The 18,100-nt window shown below is 36.0% G+C and overlaps 1 protein-coding gene across 5 annotated transcripts in view; it reads right to left on the reverse strand.

Moving 5' to 3' along the window:
- Positions 1 to 743: 743 nt before the first annotated feature.
- UNC13C (unc-13 homolog C) overlaps positions 744 to 18,100 on the reverse strand; it is a 133,538-nt gene continuing 116,181 nt past the window's right edge. For all 5 annotated transcript variants that reach the window (XM_064668743.1, XM_064668742.1, XM_064668746.1 and 2 more), the window contains 6 exons: positions 16,883 to 16,939; positions 15,723 to 15,803; positions 11,916 to 12,063; positions 4,001 to 4,093; positions 3,101 to 3,260; positions 744 to 2,145 (listed from right to left, as the gene is read on the reverse strand). In XM_064668743.1, the coding sequence (XP_064524813.1) occupies positions 1,860 to 2,145; positions 3,101 to 3,260; positions 4,001 to 4,093; positions 11,916 to 12,063; positions 15,723 to 15,803; positions 16,883 to 16,939 (825 nt within the window). In that variant the 3' untranslated portion in view covers positions 744 to 1,859. The remainder of the gene's footprint in view (positions 2,146 to 3,100; positions 3,261 to 4,000; positions 4,094 to 11,915; positions 12,064 to 15,722; positions 15,804 to 16,882; positions 16,940 to 18,100) is intronic.

Raw genomic sequence — 18,100 nt, forward strand, 5'->3', positions numbered from 1 at the left:
AAATGTTTAATTATCAGCCTAACTTTTCACATGGAAAAGTGGTTTTGTTAAGTTGTGACTTAAAGAATGTCCCCACCAAGATGTCCCTCTGCCATGTTCTGCAATGCTTCTCAGCAGGATATGCACTAACAAGATGACTTGGGTCCAGCCCACCCTGATATGATCTTAGTGGAGCATTGTTAACTCTCTAAAGGCTGTGCAGATTTTCTCTAAATGTCTAAATATACTTATGACAAATCTACTTTTTACTATTCAAGCAAGAGGATTGAGGGTATTGAAAGACATCCTTAAAATCTCATCTAAATATCTCCCAAAAGAGTCTCCTGGAAAGAATCTGGATTACCTGTGTGGAGTCAGGCACTACATTTTTAGAAGGCTGGCATCAACATTCCAGCTACATGTCCTCCCTCTCTCTTAGTTATTTCTTCCCTAAGCAAAGCTGAAAACCCCAACCTGTGTAACTAGAACCACTTGTGACCAAAAGCAATGACAAATCTGTATCATTACAGAACATTATGTGTATTATTGCACAACATTATATTATATATATATGTATACCTAATTTATTGTATTTTTTAGGACACTGAAATGTCAAATCTTACACTTATAAAACAGCCAGATGCTAGACAGTGCAAATCTTACTTTAATATATTATAAAGTTATATAGTAAGCCCACTGCATGGGCTTCACATGCAGATAAACCCAATAGTTACATAAATAATATCAAATGACAAAACTAGAAAGCAGTTTCTGCATACTTTATTTTACAATTCCTCACTAAATATATTTACAGGACACAGAGTTTGCTTTAGTGCAATACATAGTAATGTTGCATAAGTACAAACTGTTGAACATTTCTAAAAAAAAATTAAAGAAATAAAGCACTTAACTGATGTTACAGCTAAGTATGTAAAGCAACGTTATAACTCTGAGTGAAAATGCTCACAGCATCTTTTCTTTTCATAAACAATTTCTAGAAACAAACCACAAACCAACATTACATATCCCAAACTACCAACCCTTGTACAGTACCATATCATTTAAAAAATGACTTTTTAAAAGCACATATACTGTACTGTACAGCAGTCTGTTCTACAGATACTGACTTACTCTTTTAATACAAATATGATATTACCATGGCAGTTTTGAAGAACAAAGTTATCTCAAGATATCAAACATCAGTAACAAACTCTGGTAAGCACAGCTTCTTGAGGACCTGCTTAAACAGCATTTCTTCACAGTGATATTTATGAAAGGTTGGAAAAGAGATTAGCATAAAATATTTCCATCCTTTTTCAGTTTTTATGCAAAAATCATTACTTTATATTGGTAATTATAAAATTACAAACACTTTCTATAAGTAACTGCATCTGTAGTAATGATAGAAAAAGTTATCAGTAAGACACCTAAAATGAGGCTTGCATAAAATGACAGTTTGAAGAAAACTAGGTACCTCATTTTTAAAATAATGGTAAAGGAGGTAACTTAATTTAGAATAAGCAACACAGTAATTTAATAGAGACAATCTATTAATCAATTAAAAAAGCTAATTATTTATTAATAAATGTTAAAAAATAAAGGAATTGTGATGAGGTGAAATCAACATTTCAAAAGATATGATGAAACATTTACTCTTAGTTTTGGCACTTCATTGGAACAATTACTTTACCAAAGACCAAAATATGTATAAAAGATATACAGCTCCTTGACATACCTTGCAAATATAGTACATAAGTACTGGCAAACACTGAAAACATAGTTAGTTAAACATTCCCACAGATTTGCACATGCATGCACTATTCAGACAACAGCATTGTATCTATGTTCTGGCGGTGACAATCTCGCATTACTTGGGGATTTTAGGCCGTTTCTTCAGCAGATCTTGTTTCTGTTTTAAGTCTTACAAACTCTTTAGCAACTTCGTCATTGTTCCTCTGAGAAAGTATTCGAAGGATGGTGAGCCCAGTCTCGTCCACAGAGATGTTTCTCAGCAGGGGGTACCAGGAGGCACAGCTCCCTTTCTCGGCGATGGTTTGCAGCTGAATGACCGTCATCCCGATGATTCGGTCTTCCCGAGCAAAGCAGTAATCTTTCACTGAGAGGTGAAGCTCGTAGGCTCCTGGCTTATCTTCGTTACTCAGCGTGCTGTGTGGATGAAAAAATGTGAATTTAGAACAAGGAGTTCAGTTTAATTCCCCCAAGGGATGAATTCACTGTAGAAATCTTGGAAAAATTAAAGTGATAGTGGTAGTTTAATTTCGTAGTTCCATTTTGTTGCAACAAATATCATTTAGTTTTAAACTTCCCACACAGTTAACTTTTCAGATGCTACTGGTGATGTAGCTTCTGTTCCCACTGATCTGAACAGGAACAGAGAATTTGTTCAATGTCTGAAATAGGCAGGTACCTTTCCCTAGAAAGCACATAAAATATTCAACTAGTTCTACAACTGTCAGCACCTCAACTTTAAATCAACTGCAAAAAATATAAAGAAAATCACTGGCAACAAACATCAAAAGTAGCTTTGTGGTCAGACACAGTGATTGAACTCATTCCCAGTCAGGGCTGAAGGATAAGAGGATGAAAATAAACTGGTCTCACTTAAAAAAGGGGAGGAGGAGTAAACATTGAGAAGTGCTGTGAGAAGTACTAAATTTAAAACTCCAGGTTAGGTGAAAGTTTCTAAGTTTTAAGGATTAAATTATACCAGCATTAGATAAACAGTACTGGTAACAATGTGCAACCCTTTACATATTTAGATAGCTCTACAGTCCTAAAGCCCCAGATATGTAGCAGTAATAATCAATGCTTCAGTCCAAATAACTACTGAGGCCAATGGATTCCGAGGTGTAAAACCAGTTATTCCTCTATAGGGAAATGAATTATACATTTTAACCAGCTTTTTCAAGACTGAGAGCTTAGTGGCTGCCATTCATCTTCATATAAAACTAAGATACAAATTAGTAAATACTTTTGAAGTGGTGTCTATATCTATGGATTTTGATGTGTATAGCAGCCTCAGGATGGGTTTTTATGTTCTTACTGATTTAACTGCAAAAATTTGCACAAAATAGGCAATTAGCAGACAAAAGAGACTTACAATTGAAAAGTTTCATTGTATTTTGGTGACCAGGTGTTGCTCTTTGTCTTGGTTCCATGTTTTCTTTTCTTGTCACTTAGTTTAGGACCTAACATGCAAACCTCCACAAATGGCCGGAACATGGCTGTTGTTTGCCAGTTTAGATTATTAATTGCCACAACTACCAAGAAAGAAAAGAAACAAAGTTAAATAAAATTCCATTGGAAGAGTTCCAATTAATTACCCTCCATGACTTTGTATAGCCAACAAAAGGTGACCTGAGAGCTTTCCTACAGGATACCAATACCTGGCAAGCCCAGGAGGAGCTTTGCCTGTTTGCTGCCAAGTAAAGATGTCTGACTACTTTTGAGCTCAACAGTATCAAACACAAACATATGTTTTACAAATCCTTTACCATTTACAGCTTTTTTTTTTTTTTTTTTTTTGCCTGCTACCTTCACTGTAATTAAAAAATCAGCTTATACTAATCTCAGTGATACTGGGTTTCTCTCTGAAATTCCGGTTGTGCAGAACAAAGACATTTTGTTAAAAAGGCAAATTCTTAATACTTAGTGCAGTCATTCACCACCCAGCTTTGCTGCAGATTTTAGAGAGTTAAATAATATGCAAGCAATACACAGGATATTTTGACACATTATAGCTCCAGCTTTATAACTTAAAATTTAACTGTCTACACAGAGAAGCACAGACAGTACTTAAGTGCATAATCTGGACTTCTGCTGATGTTGAGAAAGGAAAAAGTACATTCCCAATCACCTGAAGCATACTCACAGCTTCACGAGTATTGCAATACATAACATTTGTTATTTTATTATTGGTACGTTTTACTTAGGATGTAGTGCTTGGGGGGTTTGCTCTTTGTTCTTGTTTTCTTTTTAAAGGTAGCTGCTGGAAACTTACCTTTTACAGTGACTTTATGCTCCCCAGTTCCAGGATGTGTGGAGACATCCACCTGTATAGATATCTCACCCACAGAATTATTAGCAGTTTGAGCTGAAACAATAATTAATAGGTTAGCACATCTGGCTTCAAGAGAAATTGTGGAAGTTGAGTGGTGTTTTCTCTTCTCATCCAGTCACTCATAAAGTTATTGCAAGTGGTAACTAGCAGTATTTTTGCCCCAAAGTAGTCAAAGACAATAAGCTAGAGTCTGGAACAGTTTGTATGATTGTATTAAGTTTCTAAATCTGTGGAGGCTTACATTTGTTTCCTTTTTTTTTTTTTTTTTTTTTTTTATTCCGGCTTTTAGGGTTCAGGATTTCAAGACATTCTTTACCTCTCTGAGAATTAGAAATCTAGCTCTGAAGAAAAACAACTACCTGCAAACAAATCATCATGCATGACATGATTTTATTACCCAAGACTTAGAAAAGCTCACTGAGCACTGTGAGCCAGGCAGGAAAAGCAGCTGACCTGGCAACGTTGCCTGTGGTAACCCTGCCCTACCCTACCCCATTTGCTCACTAGCTGCTTCAGCATAAAGCTGTTTATTTAAACACTGGACCTATGCTTTGACCTTATTTTCCATACAGGATGTAAGAAGGAAAAAGCTGAACAAATATTCAAGCTTCCACAGTGCCCAATGCTCCAGTAATTACACAAGCTATGAAATGAGCACTTTAATTCAGACAAGCATCTGTCATCTTTTGATTGATGATGCCAATAAAATACATATATTTGTCTGGCGTTCATCTACTAATTTATTAGAAGATAAGAGTGACTCATTGAGTTGTTTTTCACAGGATCCTGAGACTCTGTGATTTAGAGGAAAATCTTGAGTGCATTTTTAACCCTTCCATTTAATTCAAAGAGTAAGTTAAAGCTGAAATGTTAAGAGAAAAGGAAAGCATGAGGGAAACCTGATTTTATCGTGATAACCACACTAACTACAACATGTGCTTTGCTTTAAAAGGTTGCTGTCCAAATGGTTGATAACTGTTTGTTTTGGGGGATTCTGAGAACCAAGTCCAGTTTCTTGAAGGCTGACTTCAGCAACCATTTATTCACCAGGCTGCCACGAAAAGATTGAAAAGATTTAGAAGGTTTGTATTTGATTAGAAAACGGAAGTAATTTCTCTTACGGATCGCTTGGTGTGACGGAATTAAGGCTGACAGGGGATTCGGCAGCATCTGTAAGCCTCTCTGTGCAACTGTACAAAGCCACACTATCAAAATACATTCTCTCCTACTGGAATTTCTGTGGTGTCAGACAGAGCGATTTGAGGCATTCAGAGAGCATAATATAAAAGCAGAATATTACAGTGTTAGCAGAAAGTACTGGTTTGAGTGTCAGAGTGGAAACCCAGTTAAGGCCTTTCCCTTCATCTCTGCCATGTTTTACACAGCAAGGGCTGGAACTGAACAGCTCCACCGTGACCTTCCCTTCTCTGGAGCTGCTGCTCTGCCCGTGTGGTGAGAAACATGGATGAGGCAGCTCTGATCTGGGAGGAGTGTATCCAACTGGCACATCCCTCCATGTATATGTATGTGTGTGTTCTGTCCAGCATTTTAACCAGGCAACATACAGGCCTCTTAAGAGATTTATATATGTATTGAATGCTCCACTGATACTAATAAGAAGTTATTTTTAAAAATTAATGACATATAATTGATGGATATCTGTAGCTTGTGTTTATTTTCTTGAAGACTTAGAGGGAACTGATATACAACTTGTTTCTAATTTAGGTGCTTTACTGTGACGTTTAAGGAACAACCAGACATCTCCTAATGTAGCAGCCTCTTAGGTGAATATTTTGTAAAGATCTTCTGCTTTACCAACAATCTGGTTTTCTATATGGGAACTTTAAAAGTATTTGTTTTCTACCACTATTCTGAATGCATTTATTTTGTTATCAGCATACACTAGAATATTTCTACTAGTTGTAATTCTACAAGTTTCTTCATTGTTATATTTCCTGCTGTTTGTTCCTATACAGAGCTTGCAATTGTGCACTGATTCCTGCAGCTCGTAATGCAGGTCTGGTTTTTTTCTTTCATGAAATAAGGTTGTGTAACACACGATTCTGACCTCAATTTGAAACTACAGTGGATGAAGCAGGGATTATTTCTTGAGTTAAATTCTCTCTGAAGTATAGGTTATGAGAGAACTGCAGGACTTGAATTTCCTGATAGAATACAAGTATAGCTTTCAAAACATGACAGTTGATTGTAAAACAGTTTTGACAAGCAAAAGCAGAAACAAATCTTTCTTTTTGCTCTTCTAAGAGCTGCTAAACAATTTTTATTTTCTTTAATCTGATGTCATCTATCTGCTTGCCTAAACTATAGTTAACTAGCAGTTTATTATTTTAATGTGATTCCATATATTTAAAAATATATTGAGGTTCTGCTTTGCCTGGTACCATTACAGGTTGCAAAGGAACACAGAAATGAATTTTGACTTGTCAGTTGCAAAGAATTTCTCTTCAGTTTTGTTTGTGTACCTTCCTTCCCTGTGTAGGTGACTTCACAAGACGAGTGTGGAGCTCCTGTTAGAGATACTCAATCTCATTAGGTAAATATGCTTATTATATTTTCTTGGTTTCAGATGCATCTTCCCCTTTTGCCTTTCAGTTGTCTGTCTCAAGAATGAAGAAATCTGATACAGACCAGCTGATGTGAGAGCAAAGCCTTTTCTGCAGCCTTGTAAACACACAAGTAGGGATTGCAGTATGAGCTCTGTGTTGTGAGATGAATATTGATTTTTCTGCTTAAGTAATACAAACGATTTAAAGTCAAGCTAAAAAATACATTGCAGTCCTGCCACTACCTATTACTGTCGTTTATCTTGCAATAACTGTAGCATTCTCTAATGAGGTTTATTAAACTAAGCTAAGCTGCCGTAAATTTATAAGAAAAAATATTTCTCTATTTCCAATAAGTAACCATTTCTGATGCAACCGTGATACTTACTTTGGAGAAATTAGTGCTAATAAATGAGAACTAATTCAGGACACTCTGTTTGAGGTGCTGTCTTTTTATGTACATTGCTAAAGCTAAAATAATATTTGTTCAAGTGTTATTAGAGTTTATGCTAACCAAATGTAAATATTCACAACACAGAGTTTATGAAATTACTGAAGATTTAAGGCACTTCCTTAACTACAGGCATAAATCTCATTTTAATTTTGATAGCCTTTAAACTAAGTAGTTTAAGAGGTGAAAGTTAATTCAGTAAAAAGGTGACTGCCTCTCTGGTTTTTTAGGAATTATTTTAGAGAAGCTTCTGCAGTTCTGATCTCAGCTTTGAGTAATGGTGAGGCAAATACACCACAGAGTAGGAAAGTTTATACAATAGGCCGGTAGCTATGGATGTAGTTTTACTTCAGCATTCTGAGTCTGTTCCCTCTCTTCTGAAATACAGAAATACAGTAGGAGTTTGCCCTTTGGTTTCTATAGTTTTGCCTTCATTGTGAGAATGTAATTGAATTTAGCTCAAGTTTACTTAAAATTAGCTTATCCTGCCTGAACTGAGATTTGACCATTTTGTCTAGAGCTGTTGTAGGTTGATAACTTGAATAAATACATCGATATACAAAATATCTTGTCGTTTGCAGAAGGCTTGGAGCTTTCCCTGATACTCTGGGCTGTTTTGCTGGCTGCTTTCCACCTGTTACCCAGACATGGTGTGTTCTGGCCATCCAGCACTGAACCCCCAGTTCCTGCAACTCAGTTGGGTTTTACAGGTCAGGCTTGGCAATGTGCTACTATTTTACAATCGATTCATTCTTGGCACAAAGTGCAGTATGCACAAGCAATTGTTTGGTTACAAAAGATTTTGAAAACAATCCATATTATAGACTGAATTTATGCAAGCATATTATCCTGCAGCTGAATTTAGAGAAAAAACCACCCCGTTTTACAACATGTTTGTTATTATTACTTTCAATCTAATAGTGACAATTTACAGCTGACAGAAGTCCAGAGGAAGGAAGATCAGTTTGAGATCTGAACCTCAGGTGATCTACTTGGTAATGGTGTACTTATTCCACAAGATCCTCACTTGGCTGTGTTTTATATGCTCTTTGCAGAGGTATCAATGACCACAGAGCTTGTTAAATACTGATCACTCAGGCTTTGAAATGCAGTTCTCTTCACTAAACTGCCTTCAGGTTTTAAAAAATCCTTGAGGTGTATATCAATGTCCATTTTAAAGACTCCAAAAGTGACCTGCTCCATGAACTGGTTCTTGGCAACATTAGCACCAGTGTATGGTTGAATAAGAAGAAAACACTGATCCAGAAGAATGCGCTTACAACAGGCACTGCAGCATCACCTGACTACCTCCTGGGTAATGTTAAATGTGAAATTCAGACAGGTAGAACGAAATTCATTAGCAATTTATGATTCATCCTATGTAGTATTACAAAAGTTTTCCTACCAAAAAGTACTGATAATTTATTTGCCAAGGAGAATGCAATGCTGCTCTGCGTGTTTTCCGTGTGTGGGTTGGTATTAAAACAGGACAAGTGCTAGCAGGTTTTTCTTATTTTTCTGGAAATTTTTATACTAAGGGACAATTAAGAGATGAAAGTCCCCCTATTGATACCAACTTTAAATCTGTAAAGATCAGAGTTTCTGCAGTATGTAATTTCCAAACAAACAAGTTGAAAGTGTGTGGCAGATCTGGGATAGCAGTAGGGATGTAATTGAGGAGAAACCTCTCTCTCCTTTTGTGCCAGGAAGAAATCTAGGTTTTAATATGATAGCATATGACAGAACTTAAGCTGTCACTAAGTGTGCTAATCTGGTACCTGTACTGTCTGTATGAACTTTAAAAGATAGCAGAAAAATGTTGTCTAATAAATAATTCTCATAGTGTGGTTACAGATTTGTTTCCACAGTGCTGTGTGAGCATTAAATTTACAACTTTCTGCAGCATAGAATTGTTACAATTGAAAAAGATCTTCAGCCATGATAAATCTTTATATGGAGAAAAAAGAAAAGCAAAAAAACGCCCAATATTTTCAGTTACTGAAACAGTTACTGCTGGCTTATGTGCTCAGCATTGTCATTTACTTATTCAAACACTTGTCTGCTTTGAAAACAGTCTGTGGTGGTGCTTTGAAGAGGAAAAGTCATCAGAGTAAGATTACAGAAGTTAATTTCCTCATTTAAAAGCAAGTGTGATAACTTGCTTTTAAAGCATATGTCCATAATGATGTAGTCTCATGATGTATTTGAAAAAGGCAGTAAGAGTTTAGCTTTCAAATATTTAGTGTAGTTAAATTGCCACAGGAAAAACTATGAATCCCTGAATCATCATTTTAAAAGTTAGGAATGGTTTTATTAATATTGTCTATGCAAATTGCTTTGTTGCCAAGAAGTTCTTTAGGAATGTGTAGGCACAGAGGCTGGGAATGGAAATGTTGGTTCAAGCAGTCATCCTTCTTTAGAAATGGTGCAAATCATAGTCTTGGATAATGTGGTTATTCCTACTGAATTTGATCCTGCTTCTACATGAATACAGGATGTATCAAGGGCCATAACATACACTTTTACAGAGCTATTATCATGGAATCACAGAGTCCAACCTTATGCTTTGTGTGTGTAACATTAACTCCCCCTTCTCACACCAATTAAATAAATTTCTTAGAAAAACTACAGCTTAATCATGGTAAGCGAAAAAGTATTTTCACCTGTGGTTGAGTAAGCCTGATTGTTGTCTGATTCCAATAGTCATTAGAGGAAAAACTAGCATCCACTTTTTTCTAGTCACAGTTACTCAATATGCTATTTTCTTTTTATTTAAAATATTCCTTTTTTTCCATTGCTTTGAGTTTAATTACATCCAACTATCTATTGATTATGGATTGGAAATGTGCACAAATATGAGGGCAAATTTAAGTCCAGTTATACTCCAAAGAAAGTTTCTGCTTTGTAAAGAGGGTCATTTGAACTAAATGCCAATGATACAGCTACAGCTGTGAGGCTGGAGGTCATAATAGATGAGGATTTAATTCTTTTAAATTAGACATTAAAGGATAATGAAAAGCTGTGAGTCACTTCTCCTTAACTTTGTTCCCAGTGCCTACATGTCTGACAATATTGGTGTGCAAATAGAGGCCTGCTAATGTGTACACAGAAATGAACACAGACCTCAGGCTGAAATCCCAATGAAAATCAGAAAATTCAATTTTGCTGTTCAGGATTTATACAAGATCTTTACTTATGGCTACAACCTAGATAATTTTTCGCTCCTGAAGTTACAATAAAGGTATCAAGGTATATAGAATATAAAAGTATAAAGAAAAGCAAAATATACTAGTAAGTCACAATTTTCTGCCTAAATCCATATTGTTAATCTCCTTTTTTTTTTTTCGAGAGAGGAAAAAAGAATCTATTCCCTACATATTAGAGTTTTACAGCAATTTTCTTGCTTGTAATATATGAATTATTAACAGAGATATCCTCAGTTTAATACAGAAATAGCTTAGGAAATCATTCCTTGGAATTAATCTTGGGGCAAACTGCAAAACTCATGTTTCATGGCTTTTATACTGTGAGTAACATCCTGTACTTTAGAAGTAAAAGCAACTGATTTCCAGCTTAACTGTCAAATTAAAACTCTTCTGATTCTTATGAGCAGGGTGATTTATTATAGATCAGCAAATTGTATTCCTAATTTATTATAGATCAGCAAATTGTATTCTTCCCCAAATATACTAAATGGCAGACAGGCCATTTTTACAAATGCCCATTTCCTTCAAAAGAAATCTAGTGAAGATTACTATTGTGCAAAAATTTGCAGTTTCTAGAATAAGGGAAACATTCAGCTTGGAATATGGTGCACATTAGCTATATAAAAGCAGTTCCTGAATGTGCTGTCCTAGATCCATAAGACCTACTTTTGAAAATAGAAGGACTCTTTGCCTTAAAGTATAACCGTGAACTCTTGTCCTCTTTTTGAAACCACAGAAAGTCCTCTCCTGAAATAAACCATTAATGAATTGCATGTGTATTTTAAATGAAGAGAACTTTGTACTTCAATTTTTTTGGTGCCCTACACCAAAATTCTCAAGCAGGAAAAAGTGGCTTCGGTGTTACTGATGTCCAGATTCAAAGTATATCTAATACCACACTCTTGCACGTTCCCTGCCTTGGTTTACTTTTGGGAAAGTATAAAAACTTTGAATTTTGAATAGCAGGCATAAAAAAAAAAAAAGTGCCATTTTTAGCAGAGTGGCTTTGAATCTGAATTCTGAAATGCACACAGAGAAAAAAATCTAGACAGGGAAAATCATGGTGAATTTTAACCTACAGAAACCTTCTAATCCTTTTGAATCCAAGATGAACTGCTAAAAGGAGAAATGTGGATTCTGTAACATGGAATCAGTGTGCTACATTAAGGGCATGTTGCTCATAATTTATTGTCCTTAATCACAAAAGGAAACCTCCTAAGGGTTTTAACCTTCTGCAGTTATCTGTGATTAGTAATTAATATCCTCCAGCTCAGAAGTTATCTAGAGCTGCCAATACACTCGATGAATTTACTGTTTCTGCAGTTATAACGTGCACTCTGGAATGGCCTCCCCAACCCTGGCTGTGTGTGGAATGCTCCTACAAATAACCCTGATGTTCAGTGTTCACAAGAGCTCCAGACCTGTGCTCCCTGGGAAGTGACAGCTCACTAAAGGAACTGCCCTCAGAAAAGCTCCATCGATTGGCAACAGCATTGGATGTGGGATAACGCCACCATTTGTGACAATAACCTCTAAAATACAACAGTGTGTGGAGAACATGACTGGCATTCAATCATTTAAAACACTTAAAAGATAATCTGATGTACTTTTTATGTCCCCTATAGGTCACTTACTTTGAGAAGTCTGAGTGTTTATAAACTTCTTTATCAAGGCGTCAGTAGTTTGTGTGTAAAGGCTCAGAGCGTATTTGAGGGACTGTAGGTCTGGGCTCTTTTCCAGGAAATTCTTTTTCAGCCCACTCCCTCCAGCATGGAAGTATTGCTAAAATGAAAAGCAAATATGGTTGTTCATAGAGGAAAGTTATCTGAGAAAGCCCTCAGTTGCAGACGTACAATTTTAAGTAAAATTCTTAAGTGAGCTTTTAGAAATAACAGCAGGCATGTGTAGCTGGATTTATGACTAAACCATTTGATAACTGTCATTATCTCTGCTACAGAGCTTCTCTACCAGGGTAAAAAAAAAAAGTGTTGGGGGAAGAAAAAAATACAAGATTTTAATTTTGGTCCTCCAGATTGGAAGTACTTCTCTGCCAAAACTGGATAAATATTTGCAGCATTCCTGTAGGTTGCAGAGAGTGGAATCAGTTTAAATTCTTTATCTAAAAAAACCCCAAACACCAAACTTTCAAATCAAGGCATATTTACAAGCACAAGTAAAGAATATATTGCTTTTTGCCCCTAAGATGTGGCAGTTCTTCCCTCTGCAAGCAGCTGCACCGGTGTAGAGGTCACTGCCAGCTGGGCAGCAAGGCCTGACAAGACAGCCCTGCTCCTTTTGCTGTCCTACTTGTCCCTTGAGTGGTCCCTCCTTCTTTCATTAAAAAACCCAAACAAACACATATATATAGATAAATACATATTAGCAGAAATACCTAAAAGAGAAAATGACTACTGATCTACTAGATTTGGAACAAAACCTGTTTACCTCTTTGATGCCATGCTGTAAACTATATTTATATAAAATATATGTAAACTGAATATAAAAACATATTATAGTCCCTTTTCAGTCCCAAAGCTGACTTCAGAAAACTTAGGACAGATTCTTCTCTTCTTCCTCCCTCAATGAAGAATTTTTCCTAAAATTTCAGGCGACACAGTCATTGATGAATTAATGCACTTAAGCTCCAATGAAAAGATAAATGTGCTACATACACTCATTTTGTTCAAACACCTTGCAAAGCATTTTGCAATCTACGTTACAGCTCTAGGTCTCAAGATCAATAAAGCTCCCATTTACGGCTAATTAGTAAAAACAAACAGTGTTTTTCAGGAACACACTGTGACTACTTGATGACATGGTCCCCTCTGTCCAGGGAGTGCTGGGGACTGTAAGCAGAATCTTCTGGCTGCCTTTTTGGAGTGTTGCCAGAGGAATATATGCAATATACACTCTCTACATACATATATATCCACTAAATGCTGTATCCTAAACTTATGTGGACAGTGCAGACCTACAGTCCCTTTGTATTTAGTGTACACATTCCACCTTCTGATTCTCAAGGTTTTGCAGGAGATGAAACATAAATGTACTTTTCATAACAGTTATTATTTACATTTCTGTGTTGAAGGATGCTGGTCATCATAGGGAAAAAATATCTGTAGCAGCAAAACAGGATTTGAAATCATCAGGCTGCAAAGTTTTATATATTGCTCTATCACTATGGGGGCACTTTGTGTCAGCTTAAATGGTTCTGCCTAAATCACCTCTATCTTCTCATCACTGCATACTTACATAAAATTTATGTCTTTCCTAGCAAATTATTTCATACTATATATCCCAAAGAAATCTCTCTTGTCTTAATTGCTTAAAAGTGTAGTCATGATTTCACTAAGGATAATAATCAATTTATAAGCAAGTGTTAAAAGCTGTTAATATTTCTTGGTATTGTGACAATTACTGTGTTTTTTTTAAGTTCTGTCTCCCAGTAAAATGTTATCTGCAGTAGCAGCTGCAAATGGCTAAAAGCTCCATGAAAGCTAACAGATAAACAAGGACACCTGACCCTTATCTTCCTGAGTTTTTTACATTGCTTTGCTTTTGCCCATAAATGGTAAATTTTGCAAGCAAAACCAGTAATGTGAACATATCATTACTGTATGGAACCAAATATAGAAAAATAACGAGTAAACAGGGTTTTACAGATTCAGCTGGATGAGTGATATCCTGCTCCTGAGAGATGGAAACCTCAAAATAATTCACCTGCTCCTCATGTTCCTGTCTGAGGGGTTTCAAGGTTTGTAGGTGACACAAGAGGTTTGAAGGGCTCAGTGACAAATGAAAGGGGCAGATGTCAAGTATATGGAAATCAATGCAGGAGCCACTGCAGTCTCAGCCCAAACTTGACAAATGTCACACAAGCCCTTTTGGGTGTGGGTGTCACTCTGCAGAGAGCCTCTGGGTGCACAATGGAAACTAGGACAATAGTATCAATATACATATTCTCTGGGCTGAGATAATGAGACAGCAGAGAGAATTCAGTTTGAGATAACTGAGGCCGGAAAGCCACTTTTCCTAATAGTAAACTGCAAAATAAGATAAAAAATTTATATATATATATATATATTGCTACAGTTCTTTTTACATAATATAAAACCTCATGATATGCTATATATATTAAAGACAAAAAAATGATTCCTTTATTTTATATTCTTTGAAGCCTTAATTACATCATCAACTATTAAATGATAATTGTTTCTCAGTGAATTAAATGAAAGGAAAAATAAAAAAGTCTGCAAATACGGACATACTCCTCCCTGTAATACCTTTCCTTACCATAATCATGTACTTAATTTCTGAACACAAACCATATGCCATTTTTACCATTCTTCTATTCTTATTTGGGCAGCCTTGTTTTTTTGCTTTTAAACGAACCATATTTACTTAGCATTACCAAAAACATTCTATACTTTGATCATTAAATTTATGAACTGGATTCCTAAATCAACAGAGCAGTCTTTTTTTCTTGAGGTAACTCACAAAGTTTGTCTTTCACTTCCTACCAGTGTAAGCCCTATTTCTGCATAGTCAAGGTTATTTGCTTGGTATTTTGGAAAGCAAAGATTTTGCCATATCAGGTTCCAAGTACAGTAGGCAGTTATAATGCCATGTCACTGCCTTAGCATTTGAAAAGAGGTTTCTCAGAAAGCATTATTTAGCTCAGTTATGTAGCACACAGAGAGAAGAATATTGAGTTAATAAAGGTTTTCCCCTATTTAAGCATTCCCTCAATTTCTGGACTTTTTCTTTAGTAAAATGATCAATACCTATCTCTGTCTCTTTAAGTGCTGGAAACTCAGGCAAGGTTAGAGTTTAGATTTTTCGCAACTTTCATGTGTTTAGAACAAACGCCTTCAACGGAAAATAGATTCACATACTGAACAGAAGACTTCACATGGCTTAATTTGGGAGCCTGCAGTACTTCAACATTTTGTTCCATTTATGTTTCCACAACATTAGTAATCCCCAAAGATTATTTTTATTTCTCAAAGAAATGCCAATTCCACTGCAAATCAAAAAAATGCAATTGGGCAGCCCTCTCTGATGCTTTTTTCTTGTCCTTTGAGACTCTATTTTGTTGCTTAAGACTTGATCCTAAGTATTTCCTCGTATTTATATCTTCAACTTTATACTTAGTAGCTGTCTCCTTACCTTCCTGATGTGCTGTCTCTTCACAGCAGACACAAAAACACGCTGTTATTCTAGTAACTGATTGCTTTTAAGTTACACCAAGTAATGATACAGGCCAATGTGAGAAACACTGATAAATACATTAAATGATATTCCTTAATGCCTTCTTTTGACTTCAGAAACCCAATCTGTGAAGACTGCATGAAAGTCTCTAGTTTTTTTTTAATCAAAAAAACTGTCAGTCATGTTCTTGGTCATTCCAGCACAGAACAGAAAAACACATAAAGCTGTACCTTTATAGTAACCAGTGCTACTTCCATTATTGCACATTGCCTCAGGGTCAGGCTTTTGGCTTCCTCTCGAATCACATGGTCCTGCAAAGCAAGTGAAGACTGCAATTGGTTTTGAAAGGAAACTATTGTGGCTTGGTCTTGGAAAAACAAATACACAAAAATTCTGCCAAATGCCCTCCAAGGACATATGATTAACAGGCATTAACTCAACTTCAGATTTCTTTTACAAAAAATTATAACTTAGAGCAGTCTTGTTGTTTCTTGAAAATATGGACTGCAGGGGAAAAGATCCCCTGTTTAGTACTGAGTATCTGCATAGCTTTATTTATTTTCCTAGGATGTGTTATTTCTCTGTTCTAGGGAGTAGGGGAGAGGTTAAAATTGAAGTTCAAATAATTAGATGATACAGAAATTATTACTCTTATTAATAAACATGAGAGTTTAACTAATCTTTGTTAATGCCCCATGTTTTTTTTAAAAGAAGGGGCTCCTGTCAGAATATGTTAAAGAGTCATAAAGTGATGCACTCCTGTGAAACCTTTGTCTAATGTAAGCACCAGTGACTTACTTATGTAACATTTTAACTCCTCTAGCAAACAAAACAATTATTCATAGAAGCACGAGTTAGCACATATCTGCACAAATCTGAAGTCCTAATGGCAAAATTAATTGGCAAACAACTGACTTCAGTATCAAACATCTCAGCTCTCCATCAAGTGGACTCCAGCACTGTACTGCTGAAGAGTTTATTGCAGAGGTAAATACTGTGTTTTAATGCACACCATAAATAGTGCACAGAAAGAAAATTAATAGCTTTCTCACCTTAGAGCTTTTTAGAACTGGTTCCAGGAGGTAACATAAAGATCTCATATTTTTTTTGGTGATGTTTCATACTTTTAAAGCCTAGTTTTGCAATATGGGAATGATATCTTCTTGACCCATCTAGTGATCACTTACCATATAAGTAATCAGTCATTTATTCATAATTGGGTTTTGATGAAACTGTAAAACCATTATTCACCTTCCAGTAGTTACTGCCATGTTCAACCTTATTACAGTAAATAAGAATGAGGCCTGAGGTTTGGCCTCACAATCACTAATTATCCATCTATTTTTTTTCATTAGCTCAACCCATTCACAGCTTCATCTGGCTCCATTACCTTGAGTTTTGACAGTTGTCCAAGATCTTTGGCTGCACTGAATATCATCTGGGGCCCCTGTAATCACATTGAAAATTAAGGAAACAGACTCACTACGGCGCATTTGCTTTTTATGTCAACATGATCTTATTGTCTGTCAGGACATCAGCCAAAAGTGTTTTGCAAAAACAGTGTTTTGCAAAGCTAAATAAAAGTTTCAATTACACGTGAGACACATTTTCCCTCAGCTGATAAGGCCAAGTAGTTGAATTCCTCAGCACGATTCCCTCCAGGATCCTGCACTTGAAACAAATATTGCACATTCTGCTGATAGTGGTTTCGTGTCCTCCTTTCTGCTATCTCATTTTGTGTTTAATATTTTAAGCTGAGGCTGTGATTGCTTTCACACAGAGTGTCAGTGAGATATTTGTGTTTGACCACAGCTCTCAGGCATTATGCTAAAATAAACAATCATCCTGGGAAGTGAGCAGCCCCGAGGAACCTGCAGAAGCATGACTGCCTACAGTGAAATCTCAGTTGAATAACACTCAGAGGAAAGGTGGACTGTTAAGACAAAGCCTTTTTAAAAAAAAAAAGAAAGCAATATTTTACAATAGCAAACTCCTGGCATGACACCAAAGGCTGATATCTACATTTTTGTCTCAAACAGAATCCTACTGTAATTCCATGCTCACATCTTTTATCACAGTTACTCCAAATAATATAAATATTAGTGCAGTTACTTGGCAGTTCAGCAAGACATAGTTCTGAATAACAGGATTTCAGAGAAAAAAAGGTTCATCCAACTTTCATTGGACTAATTTTTCATCAGTCTTTCTGTACCAACAGGTTTCAGTTTCCAGAAATAACTTGGCTTCTATATCCTTCAATTGAAGAAGATGCAATATAAAACTGCAGCTTAAATCTTCATTATTTATTAGTAGTGAGAATGGTAAGATAAATATGAAAATTAAAAAATAAACCCTGCTTCTGAATACCTGTGCCTCTCACCCTCAGACAGAAAGAAATAATCAGGGCTAGAAAAGGAAAACATTTCTCATGGTATCCTACTTTTTATTGATTTTCTTTAATTGTGTGTTTAATAGTAAGCAGAAGTGCACCAAAATAAATGCAGCTAGTTAATACACCTTTCTCCTGCCAATGGAGACACTTTATATAAAGTCTACCACAGTAAAGCTCACCTCTGACCCATGCTGTTCTATGAATGGAAGTGTAACA

Source organism: Pseudopipra pipra, chromosome 12, assembly GCF_036250125.1.
Source record: "Pseudopipra pipra isolate bDixPip1 chromosome 12, bDixPip1.hap1, whole genome shotgun sequence".
Classification (NCBI taxonomy): Eukaryota; Metazoa; Chordata; class Aves; order Passeriformes; family Pipridae; genus Pseudopipra; species Pseudopipra pipra.